We start from the raw sequence: 13,523 nt of genomic DNA on the forward strand, positions 1-13,523 counted from the left end.
CTGGCCCTGCCGATCACCGCCCTTATTACACTTTCCCGCCATTGGATCCCGTGCTCCCCCTCACGTGACCCTGTCAATGCTTGTCTCATTAATCATCATTAGCTCATCCATTAGTAACCATGATCCCGGGGAACCATACTGTCCCACTATGCTCCACACTGTCATTACATCACCCCCCCCTCTTAAAAAAATAGCCGTCCTCGGCTAACACAATTTCAACAATTTATTTTTAGGCCGAATCAACCATATAACACAACACGTAACAATTGTTTAGGGGTTGAAGGAACGACCTATACTTCAGAAACCCAATGTGAACTTCCGCAACAAAACCCGTAACACAATAATATCGCCAACCCCGAACAACACACGCACACAACCCCCGCGACCACGCCCAGCCACGGACACAAAAATAAGGGCGACCCGTCAACGGAATGTCAACCCCCTTGACTAAGTCCTCGATGCCGGCCCGTGTCGGGTGGGAATATGGCTGCCGTCGGCCAACGATGGCTCAGCCATCGGAACGGAGGGGTCAAAGTCCTCAGTGGCTGGCCCGGGAGAAGTTGGCAGGTCCTCTGCCCGGTGTTCCCTTAAGTGTGGAGGGCCCTCGAGATTCCCCCAACGTCAGGGGCTTGAAAACTGCGGACGGAACACACCATTTACCCGGCGTCCGATTACTTTGGCCAACCGCCCTGGCCCATCCGACACATCAAACCCCGACCACATAGACTCTGGGTATGAATTCTCAAATCGGGGATGCACATACGGCTTTAAACGTGACGCGTGAACAAACCAGCGGCGACACCCTACCTGTACACGCACACATTATGGCCATCTAACCTCAACGATTTCCACTGGTCGTTGCCATGGTCGGTGCAACTTGGGGCAGTGCAGCCACGCTCTATCTGCTACCACCCACGGCAACACATTCTTGTGATGGTGCACGTTCCTTTCGTTAGCAGCCTGCGTTAGAGATTCGGTCCAGCATGACCTGTAAGGCCACCGGCAGAGACTGCTTCTTCCTACCGGGGGTCAGACCCAATGCAGAGGCGTCCTATAAGCTGCTAGGACCCTAAGGACATGTAGGTTCTAATTCGTCCGCGCCCCATCGACAGCTTGGCAAAGCATCGACGTCAGGGTTTTGTGAAGGCGTTCCACCATGCTATCCGTCTGAGGGTGGTAAGGCGATGTCCGGATCTTCTTTGTGCCTAGCACGTCACACACCTCACATAACAATTTTGACGAAAAATTATTGCCCTGGTCTGTTAGGAGCTGTTTGGGAGCCGCTTTATCCAGCATGTACACGTGCAAAAAGGTGTCCGCTATAGACACTGCCGTCTGGTCGGGTGGGAGCCAAGCTACCGGCCACTGGGAGAAGTACTATACCCCGACCAGAAGGAACTTATTACCCCTTTGCGTTGGGGGAAAAGGCCCAAAAATGCCGAGCGCGAACAGCTCGCTAATCCATGACACCATGATGGACTGCAAGGGGGGTTGACACTTTCTGACTGGCGGTTTCCGACGTGCGCGCAAGCGGTGCAGCCCTTAACGAGGTGGTACACATCATCTGACATGCCCGGCCAGAACAAATCCCTTTGCAGCATTAGTAACGTTTTACGAACACCAAGGTGTAACAACTTGGTTTCATGTACCACCCGAGTCAATGCACTCTGAAGAACTGTGGGAACCACCAGGCAATAGCGTTGCAGCCTGTTCCTCAGCACGATTTTCGAGACCTTCGCCAGGCTAGAGTTCGTCCGTTCCCACTCCGCACGCCACCGAACTTGTAACAAGGACATGTCCTCCATTTGCAACCGACCCCATTCGGCAAGCGTGAGGCCCAGCATTCTATCTACTGGCAAGACGTCACCAACCGGTGCTGCGCTCTCCACCAATGCCACCACCTCGGGTGGCTTCGCGTCCTATGGCCTACATCGACCCTCGCCCGTCGAGCAAGCACAACTTTATCCTCTCGGCAATCACGACAGTGGGTCCGCATTATTGTGGCGTAACCCTTTCTGGTAAACCACCCAGAATGAATATTCCTGTAATATTTCCAACCAACGTGAAAGTTGGCCCGAGGGTTGATCCACTCGCAAGGATTATTCGAGGGCCGCGTGGTCCATACAGACCACGAAGTCCCTCCCATACAGTTGGGTCTGTATTGTTGCACAAAGTGCACCATCGCCAAGAGTTCCCTTCTGGTTATGCAGTAACGCTGTTCTGCGGATGACAGGACGCGGCTCCCATACGCAACCACCCTTTCAACGCCATTCTTAACCTGTGACAGGACAGCCCCTATGCCCGTGTCACTGGCATCAGTATCCAAGATGAATGACAGGGAAAAATCCGGATACACCAGGGAAGGCGCATTGGCAAGGCTCTCACGCATTGTGACAAAAGCGGCCTCCTCCCCCTCTTCCCACCTATATTTCTGGCCTTTAGCCATCAAAGCATTGAGAGGCTTAGCGATTGTCGCGAACTACGGAACGAACCTTCGGTAATAGGACACGAAACCGACAAAACTCCGCACCTCCCCCACTGACTGAAGAGTCGGCCAGTTGCGCACACACGCCGTTTTGTTGGGGTCCATCACTATTCCGGAATCGCTCACGATGTGGCCCAAATACCGCACAGAGGCTTGCAACAGGTGGCACTTCGCTGGCTTCAATTTAAGATTGGCCGACCGTATCCTCAACAATACGGAACACAATGAGGTGGTGGACGTGCAAGACCCCGTCAATGTCCGAGCAGCATTTTGGCATCCCCGCATGAAGTGGCAAAGTTGGCTGCAACGGAAACAGGCGGCCCTGGCCACTCGCGATGATGGCATCGCCCCGACCCGGGATCACCACTCTCGGTTCCATCGCGGCATGTCTCCTCGCGGCTGCACCCATCCCCAAATCGCCGCTGACACCTCCACCATAGATTCGGCGCCATCCTCCGTTGGCTCCTCAATGCCCCCGTGATGGTCGGCCGAGCGACCCGTCTCCCGGCCACAGCTTCCCTGTCCACACGGCCACTCTGGTCTGCTTCCGCAGCGTTTCATACGCTTGCAGAAACCGGGCGGCCCACAAGGATGTCTGAGCCTCTAAGTCTATCACCGGCAGCACGACACCCATCTCTGAAGCCAACTCCAACATCTTCTCCATAACGAGGGAGTCGAGCACCACTTGATCTAACCGCGGGTAGGCCGCCAGCCCCAATGCCTTCAGCGCACCGCGGTAGGTGAGGGGTGTCTCGGCGTCCCCTCGACACCACTGGAGAAACTTTCCTCGCGTGGCTGATTGTGGGTCATATACAGCGGCCATTTCTCTGTACGCCTCCTGCAGCGCAGCTCTTTTCTCTGCAGGGATGGCCCAAAGTGCTGCCAGGCCGTCATCATCCAGAGCCGTAGGCAAGGCCCGCAATGCCTCCTCCTCCGTCCAGTCGACAGATCGGTATGCTGCCTCAAACTGGCGGGTGAAGGCACTCCAATCTCCCCTTGCTGCTGTGAACTTCACCGGGGGTAGCCTTCGTGGTCAATCGGCGGCACCCCGCCTCACCGCAGGAGTTGGCGCTGTCTCTGCAGCCTCCCACACCAGTTCCAAAATAGCGGCCGTTGGTCGCTCTGCATCCAGCAAAATGACGGCCACCGACCGCGCACTCACACACCCTGTCCTGTAGGGTTGGCACTGCACACAAAGCGTGGTGCCATCTAGCGCTATCAATCAGCACTCACCATGTCCTTCTAGGGCCGGTACTACACCCACACCATTGTGGTACCCGCGATGTCGTTACACCGCACGCCGTGTCTCTCTCGGGCTGGCACTGCACATTGACATCCCGCGATGCCACTACACTTATGTACCCTGAGGTATGGGCCACCCATTGGGCCACCTTAACTCTGTGTCCTGGCATTTTGGTCCCCCTGTATAATTTCCACCCTATGTTTCCTCAATTTTGGGCCACCCTGTATAACAATTATCTTATGTGTCCTTAATTTTAGGCCACCCTATGTAATATGCCTGTTTCTTAACTTGTAGGCCACCCTGTATACTAATAACCCTATCTGTACTTACTTTTGGGCCACCCTGTATAATAATAACCCTATGTGTGCTCACTTTTGGGCTACATTGTACAACTGTAGTGAGTCCAACTGAGTCGCAGACATTGTTCCTTTTAGAGGTAACATATTTGTAACGCCGTAACACAAAGGGGTAACTGCCCCTTTACCAGATACAACCTAGGGTGGTGACCACCCAGCTAACTACACTATACAGAGGAGTTACTGCTACGAAGGTTCGGACCCTGACTCGGGTCTCTGACTACGTGGTTCTTCGTAGGACGAAGAGCTTTCAGCTTGAGACGGCGAGCTTCCAGCTTGTAAAATTAAGAGACCCCGGTCCCTCCCAGGGACCCGTCTTATATCCCCCTATGGTCGGGGTCGCTCCGCCCTGGGCCCCACCCGCCTTCTCGAGCATTCTCGTTCCCTATCAATCCCTCTCAAGAGCTCTCCCTGGACATGTGATCACCCACTAACCCCCCCACCTGGGGCCCCCTGTGTGGACATTCTGGATCACGTGTCTATGGGATCAACCAGAGTGCCATGGCCAGGGGCAACCCTGCCCCTGGGCTGACACTCACCCACTCCCCCTCGTGAGAGCCCCCACCACATACTGTGCGTGGTGCCCGCACTATCCCAGTGCTCACCAAGCCCCGCTAAGGCTGGTATTACACACAGCCACCCACACGGTGCTGTCCACGATGTAGGAACATCGAACAGTGCGGCTTTTCTGGGACGGCACCATACAGTGACACCCCCAATGTCACTACACAACAATAAAACTACGTGTCCTGACCTGTATAATACTAACTCTGTGTCCTGACTTTTTGGTCACCCTGTATAATTCCTACCCTATGTGTCCTGAATTTTGTGCCATCCTGTATAATAAACCTATGTGTCCTGACTTTTGGGCTACCCTGTAAAATAACCACCCTATGTGCCCTTCCTTTTGAGCCTTCCTGTATAATAAACCTGTGTGCTGACTTTTGTGCCACCCTATATAATAAGTGTTTCCTCACTTTTGGGCCACCCTGTAAAACAATAACCATATGCGTCCTGACTTTTAGGCCACCCTGTATAATAATAACTATTTGTTCTTACTTTGTGGTCACACTCTATATAACCCTATGTGTGCTGACTTTTGGGCAACCCTGCAAAATCACGACGCTATGTGTCCTGACTTTTTGGCTACCCTGTATAATAACCACCATTGTGTCATACTTTTGGGTGATCCTATATGGCAATAACATATGTGTCCTGACTTTTGAACCGCCCTGTATAACAATAACCCTATATGTCCTTACTTTTTGGTCACTCTGTATAATAATAACTCTATGTATCCTGACTTTTGGGCTACTTTGTACAACAATAAAACTATGTGCCCTGACCTGTATAGTACTGTGTTCTGACTTTTTGGTCACCCTGTATAATTCCCACCCGATGTGTCATGAATTTTGTGCTATCCTGTATAATAAACCTATGTGTCCTTACTGTTGGGTCACCCTGTATAACAATAACCATATGTCTTCTTTGGTTCTTTCGGTAAAGTCACGTAGAATGAGAACAAAATAATAAATTGATAAAATAAAATAACACAATAATATTCTCACGACGTTTCCATATGTGTCCTGACTTTTGGGCCAACTTGAATAACAATGACCCTATGTGTTTTGACTTTTTAGCTATCCTGTATATTAATAACCATCTATGTACTGACTTTTGGGCTACCCTGTATAATAACCCTATTTGTCCTGACCTTTGGGCCGCCCTGTATAAAACACACCATATGTGTCTTGACTATTGGGTCACCCTGTATAATAACAACCCTATGTGTCCTGACTTTTTTGCCACCCTGTATAATAACGTCCCTATATGTCCTGACTTTTGAGCCACCCTGTAAAATAGTAACCATATGTATCCTGACTTTTGCACCACCCTGTATCATAACCCTATGTGTGTTGACTTTTGGGCCACCCTGTATAAAAATAACCCTATGTGTTCTGACATTTGGGCTACCCTGTATAAGAATAACCATCTGTTTACTGACTTTTGGGCTACCCTGTATAATAACCCTATTTGTCCTGACTTTTGGGTCACTCTCTATATAATAACCCTATGTACCCTGACCTTTGGGCCACCCTGTATAAGAAAACACCCTATTTTCCTGACTGTTGGGTCACCCTGTATAATAACAACCATATGTGTCCATACTTTTGGGCCACCCTATATAATAACAACCCTATGTGTCCTGACTTTTGGGCCACTCTGTATTCTAACAACCCTATGTGCTGGACTTGTGGGCCGCCTTGTATAACAATAACCCTATGTGTCCTGACTTTTGGGCCACCCTGTATAACAATAACCTTATGTGTCCTGGCATTTGGGCCACCCTGTATAACAATAACCCTTTGTGTCCTGACTTTTTTGCCACCCTGTATAATAACTACCCTATGTGTCCTGACTTTTTGGCCACCCTGTAAAATAATAACCATGTTGCCTGACTTTTGGGCCACACTGTATTACACTAACCCAATTTGTCCTGATCTTTGGGCCACCTGTATAACAATAACCCTATATGTCCTGACTTTTGTGTTCGTTGTTTGTTACAGCTGTCAAGACGAAGGAGGAGATGGCTCATCCTGTCACCTCCGTGCTAACGCCGATTCGCAAACGCCAAAAGAAGTTGATGTTAAAATAAAAAGTGATTTCGATGCCATGTTAAGTGATTTGGGTTTGACTGAGTTCTACCCTCAAAAATTGACACTCAACTCTGTTTTAAAGATAACCAGAGCTTCTATTTTCAGAAAAAACCCCACGTCTTTGAACGAACTCCCCATGCATTTCCTGTACAATGTAATGAGGGCAAACGGGAAATCTAGAAACACTGAATACAGTTTAAGTCAAGGAACCACGCCTATATATCGTTCTTATGCAAACGATGAAGAAGAGTTCTCTCTGGGTAGCGTGCTTGATCCAGAAGTGTACTCCGTCACCATCCTGGACTTGATAACCGCAGTATTCCTCTGTTCAGACAGCCTCTTGCAGCAGACACTCATGGTCAAGATGTCTCTGTGTCAGTTCGCGTTGCCTCTCTTGCTGCCCGACGTGAGTCAGGGCAGCATCACCTTCCTGCTCTGGGCCATGAGGGCAGTGGTTCACAAATGGAGACCACATTCTAAAGAGGAGAGTAAAGGTTACATTGAGCAAGCGATTGTCACTACAGCGATGCCAATGATCTCTTTTGTGCGAATTGGAGAGTGCGGGGTCTCTAAATCATCGATCATCAACTCCATTGTCTGCAAGGAGCCACACAATTTCTTCGTGCACCGGGACATGGAATGCGGAAAATTTCCCCGAAGGATTTCCAATGGCCTCGTCGAAGTTTGCTTTCACCTGCCATGTGGGGAATCGACCATCGACGTCTTCCCGGAGATATTCGCGGTGGCGAATCTCCATGGTGACATGCGCAACAGCCTGGCTCAGTTCCAATTTTTGAAATCGAACTCGGCCGCGGTGTTCGTTGTTGTGGACAACATTGGCAAAAGAGATTGCGACTTTTTAACCTCGAGCTTCGATCCCAATTCAAACGTCTTTCTCGTGATTAATCCTGATGTGAAGCACCAAAGCCAAACTGAGGGGAGTGTCAGGAGGATTTTGACTGAACTGAAATTGAAAAACCAAAATGTTCACATCTGGGGCAATCAAAATCAGACCGTGTTTTTGAAAAATATGAATGGCAGCATCGACGGCGTGCTGAGATACAGCAAGGCATCGAAAAATTTGGAAAACATGTCTCAAACTGACCCAAAATTATGCATCATGACCGACGAAGTTTGTAGCGACTGCCAGGCATCCGTGACTGTGGCCGACTGGATTGTCAGCGAGATTGAAATGAAGGATAAGGAATCTGTAAAAGCGACGTTGCTAGCTGCTCAGGGGGTTTTCTGGCAGGAATGGTCAAGAAAGGACAAGGAGATGAATCGCTTGAGACATAGAGGAGATGTGGACATCAATGAGTACATTGCACAACTGAGTGAACATAAAATTCAAATCCGCAACGAGCAGGCGAAAGTGGAACTTCCCGATGTGGTGGACTCATTCATCTCGGCGTGCCTCGAACTTTCTGTGGACAAAAAAGTGTTGTTCCTGCAGCGAATGAAAATGAAGCTCGATGCATTGTCAAGCAACATTATCGTTCCTTTGGAAGAAAAATTCAAGGAGCTCTGCTTTGACCCAAACCATGACAAAGAAGCGCTTAAACAAACCAATGCAAAGATTGCTAACTCCCCGGTGGGTCTAGAGCACTTCATGCGCGAACTTGAGCAGATATACGAGGCTTCCAAAGCAAGCAGAAGCAATCCTCAATTCCTGAGGCTTCCATCGGTCATGGCTCAGTTGCTCATAAATGGCTTCCCCATGGAGCTCCTCGACGGAGATACTGGCTGCATTCCCATTGACTGGGTGATGGACGTACTTGCCGAAGTACGCACCCAGCTGGGCGGTGACCCCCGAGTCTTCGTCGTGTCTGTGCTGGGGGTGCAGAGCTCGGGGAAGTCAACACTCCTCAACGTCATGTTCGGCCTGCAGTTCGCCGTGGGCAGCGGTCGATGCACTCGTGGCGCTTTCGTGCAGCTGCTCCATGTTGATGACAACTTGCAGCGAGAGCTCGGCTTTGACTTCCTGCTGGTAATCGACACAGAAGGGCTGAAGGCGCCGCAGCTCGCAAATCTCGATGACAGCTGTGAGCGCGATAATGAGCTAGCCACAGTGGTAATTGCCCTGAGTGACGTCGCCATTGTTAACTTGGCCACGGAAAATGCGGAAGAGATGAAAGACGTACTGCAGGTTGTTGTCCATTCATTTTTACGGATGAGAGAGGCCGGCAAAAAGCCACACTGCCTATTCGTTCATCAGAATTTTAATAGCGTATCTGCAATGGCCAAGACTCTCAACGATCAGAAATATCTGCTGGATCAACTGGACAAGATGACGAAAGCAGCAGCGAAAATGGAGCACAAAGATAAGTACTACAACAAATTTACCGACGTCATAGCACACGATATGAACAAAGACAACTGGTTCATTCCTGGACTTTGGTTTGGCTGTTCTGCCATGTCTCCTGTTAGTTATGGATATACTGAACAAGTATTTCAACTTAAGGCTCACATCTTCGAAGAAAAACTAAAGTTGAAGAAACCCTGTAGCTTATCCGAGTTCGGACAGTGGATGTCGACGGTATGGGACTCAGTAAAAAAGGAAACGTTCATCTTTAGCTTCAGAAACATATTGGTCATTGAGGCATATAACAAACTGTGTACGACATATGCAGATTGGGAGTGGAAGTTTCGTAGAAATCTCCTTTCCTGGACACAACTTGCACAGAACACCATAATGAACACGGTACCGGACAAGCTGCATGATGCGCATGAGAGGTTACAACAGAAAGGAAGGGAAGAAGTCAACAATCACAAGACACTGCTTTTACAGCATGTAGAGGATTTATTTTCAAAACCTTCTGAAGACGCTCACCTCATTGTGAAATACAAAGAGGATTTCAACATTAGCACCAAGCGTCTGGCTGAGCAAATACTTACCGAAGCTCTTGACAAGTGCGAGGAAACCGTCTGTAAGAGGGAATGTCTCCTCGCTTTGGACACTTTGCAGGACCAGTACAGGAAGACCATCTCGCAAAGCGTGAACGATATTCTGGAGAAATGCAAATTTGGCAAAACTAATTTGACTGACGAAGAAATTGAGAAGGAATTCGAGGAAATGTGGTCAAGAACGGTTTCAAAGCTTCCGAAAGAATCCATAAGGAGGCGCAATGTGAAGGAAGACATGCAGCAACGGCTTTGCCATAATACACAGCGCTATAAAGCATTGGTGAATGAAAAGCTACGCGATCCGTCCATCTTATGCACGCAGAAGCATAATTTCCAGGTGAAAAATGAGCACATAGAAGGCTGGTTTATGAGAACGGGGTCTTCTCTGCAAATTAGCCACATACCATCAGAGCTGTATGATTTGTCCTATAACATAATTAAGGAATGCAAAGATTTGATAGAAACCAAGAAAAAGTCAAACAATGATTACCTCCCTACTTATTGGGATGAGCTTTTCACAATCGTAGATTCTCAACTGCAGAGAGGAACTAAACAGAAAATTCCTTTTGGCAAACACTTTGTCGTGGACATCAAGCTTCATATTTGTGCAATTGCCATTGGTCCATTCGTACATCAACATGAAGAGTTTGTTGAGAAAAACAACCCATGGAATCAACTTCCAGCAATGAAGGAGAAATATCACAGTGTATTTGCGGAAATGTATAAGACTGGCGATGAAACACGAAACATTGCAATGGTCTTTTGCGATCAATGCCTCAAGCCTGCTTTGAAAGAAGTCATAGACCAAGAATTAGGTCCAAAGATTGTGGAATATATCAAAAGAAAATGTATCAAGTTATTCGATCGTAAAAACCTCCAACATTCTCTCTTATCCGATTTACTGGAGAAAGATAATTTTGACTTATATCACGGATTCTTAAGCGATTACAAAGAGTTTACGACAACGTGGATAAGGGAGCATGTTGTGAGTTACTGCGAACAAAACAGAGAAGATATTTTCTATCTGACAAAAAGTATCTTGTTCGAAAAATCGGAACGAGCAAAGAGAGTCGTGTCATCTCTCCTGAGGGAATCCACTCCGGTGAAGGTTTCTGACCTTTTGCAAAAGCTAAAGCTATCCCTGGCGGGCGACATTGTCATGAAAACGTACGCCCTCGACATCATCGGCCCGTTCATGCTCCAAGACTCTAACAGTGCCAAACGGTTTTGCGAGTCGCTAGACGGAGGCATCGATCGAGTGAGCCGCGAGGTCGCCATCGACTTCGAGAAGTCCTACGACATTGAGGGGAAATTGGACAGACTGACCGTGCAGCCGCATGGAGAGCTCTTTAAGCTGTTGGCCGGATGCGGCAACGCCTGTCCCCTGTGCAAGGCACCATGCGACCAGGGTGGTGGAGAGCACAGGGAGCATCGGGCGACGTTGCACTACCCTCAAGGCCTCTGCGGCCAAAAGTGGGACTCGCGCAAAAAGCTGTCCGTCGAAGTGTGCACCACCTCTGTTGCAAAGAGATTCTTGTTCTTTTTCAAAGTACATACGTTTTCCAACGTTGACACTAACAGCAAAATCGTTCGTTATGCAGACTACCGCAATGTGAATGAATACTACGGCTCTTGGGATATTCCGGAAAGTTCCACACTAGAGGCCCCACTCTTCTGGAGATTCGTATTCTGCAAGTTCAATGAACAGTTCGCTGAGCGTGCAGTCGCCCAGCCGGCAGACATACCGAGAGGATGGAAATCTATTACCAAGGAACAAGTGGAACGCGATTTGCAAAGAATGTACGGCCTCATTGTAATCAATGAGTGAAATAAATGTAAGTACAGTGAGTCCCAGCTTAACGCAGGAGTATGTGCCTCCCTGAAAATGACGTGTTGGGCCAAAACTATTTCCTCATAAACAATGTAACGACAAAGTTTTGTGAAATACTACGCACGCACACAAATAACTAAGGGTAGGCTGCTCTGTTACTGAATCGTTTTGTGTACTGTATCACTCTACTACTCAGCCATGCAGCTCAACAAAGGAGTTCGTCATCGACCACTCGAAAACTGCGTTTTAGCGGTGCGCGTTTCGCGTTGTGAGAAAAGTGTTGGAAAGAACTACGTTGGTGTGCGAACATCACGCGTTAAGCAAGGACTTACCATACTGAACTGCAATATACAGCACAATTCATGAACTAATAACCCGCATAAAGATTAATGTTAATGTTTGGAAATAAAAAAGTATTATTTAATCCAAGGAATTATATAAAGTTCAAGTGTGAATGTGATTTTACAACGTAATTGCACTTTAAAAAATCTGTAATTGTGGAATGATTTGATATTGTCAGCCGGCTGATTCACCCTTGAGAAATAGCTTAGCTCAGTGGCAAATTTTACTTATAATTATGAATAATTAGTTCGTCAGTGGGAACACAATAATATACCGTATTTAAATGATCATACAGTCAGTGTTATTGAATGTGTTACGGTTCAACAGGGAAACGTTAATCTCATAATTAAAAAAATAATATTGTACATGCATTAGTAGCAATGGTAAAAAAAATACTGCACAGGAAATAAAATAAAGTAACATGAATAGAAAAAGAAAATCTGTTTTATTTTGACTTGAGTGCTGATGCTGGCTTGCTTGTTGGCATAGGGGCAATGACTCATCACAATTGCACACACGCAGACACACAAGGAGGCACGCACACACGCACAGACACCAATGACAAGTGAACCTTATGGCAGTTACCTGTGGGCAACCCCGGCTCTCGCATAATGTCCGTGATGCAGTCGTGTTTAGTTTGAGACCTACATCTCTGCTTTATTGACCTGGCCAAGGCCTATGATACCATCAGTAGGCCTGGGCTCTGGGTTGTTCTTCGTGCTTTTGGAGTCCGTGACCCTCTGCTCACGATCATTAAGGACCTTCATGATGGTGAGCGGGCCCGGGTAAAACTACGTGGCCGGGAGTCAGAGCCATTCCCTGTACACCTTGGGGTGCGACAGGGATGTCCTCTTGCTCCCACATTATTTAACATCTATTTTGGCCACGTAGTTCGTGAAGTCTTCAATAGATGTACCGGGGAAATCTCCATTTGGTACAGATATAATGGGAGGCTGATCGATGCCCGTGTGCGGTCAAGGGATGGCTCCCTATTGCTCAACCACGTTATGTTTGCCGATGATTTGGTAATAGCTGCTCATTCAGAGGAGGAGTTGGAGACGCTGCTGCTGAGACTGGAGCGTGCCACTAAGAGGTGGGGCCTTACCATCAGCCCCACCAAAACTAAGCACCTGCCTGGGTATTTTGTACCATCGGACACTCCACCCCCACAACTCCCAATCGGTGATGGGGCAGTTGTGGAGAGAGTGGAGAGTTTTCCATACCTGGGCAATGTGCTTATGACCGGCTCCAGTTTAACAGCAGAGGTCTCACTCCGAATCAGGCGAGAGGCAATCTTTTCATCGGTTGCGTAACGCTGTGTGGAAGCTACCTCGTCTGTCGCTCCGCACTAAGCTTCAGGTCATCTCGGCCACAGTCATTCCCTCCCTTCTCTATGCTTGCGAAACGGTGACCTCCCTCATGGAACATCTTCGCCGGTTAGAAACATTTAGGCTAGCCTGCCTACGATCCATCCTGGGTTTAACCAGGCTGGATTGTATGAGCTCACAAATCTTTGAAATGATCTGGGCAAGGTCCCATCGGTGAGCTCCTCCGGCAGGCAAGGCTGCGTTGACTGGGTCATGTAGCCCACATGCCCAGCCACCGCATGCCGAAACAGCTTTTGTTCGGTCGGATCGAGGGGGCTAAATGGGCACGGCACGGGCTAGAGAAGAGATGGAGTGATGTGGTACAGGTGGACGTGGAG

General features: G+C 48.4%; 1 protein-coding gene across 2 annotated transcripts in view; it reads left to right on the forward strand.

Annotated features, from left to right (window-relative positions):
• The window catches only part of LOC116938923 (up-regulator of cell proliferation-like), a 43,276-nt gene extending 30,414 nt beyond the window's left edge, over positions 1-12,862 (forward strand). For both annotated transcript variants that reach the window (XM_076060766.1, XM_032946652.2), the window contains one exon: positions 6,652-12,862. In XM_076060766.1, coding sequence (XP_075916881.1) covers positions 6,758-11,473 — 4,716 coding nt within the window. In that variant the 5' untranslated portion in view covers positions 6,652-6,757 and the 3' untranslated portion in view covers positions 11,474-12,862. The remainder of the gene's footprint in view (positions 1-6,651) is intronic.
• Positions 12,863-13,523: the final 661 nt, after the last annotated feature.

Source organism: Petromyzon marinus, chromosome 5 (assembly GCF_048934315.1).
Source record: "Petromyzon marinus isolate PM22_M1 ecotype Great Lakes invasive population chromosome 5, UKy_Petmar_22M1.pri1.0, whole genome shotgun sequence".
Taxonomy (NCBI): Eukaryota; Metazoa; Chordata; class Hyperoartia; order Petromyzontiformes; family Petromyzontidae; genus Petromyzon; species Petromyzon marinus.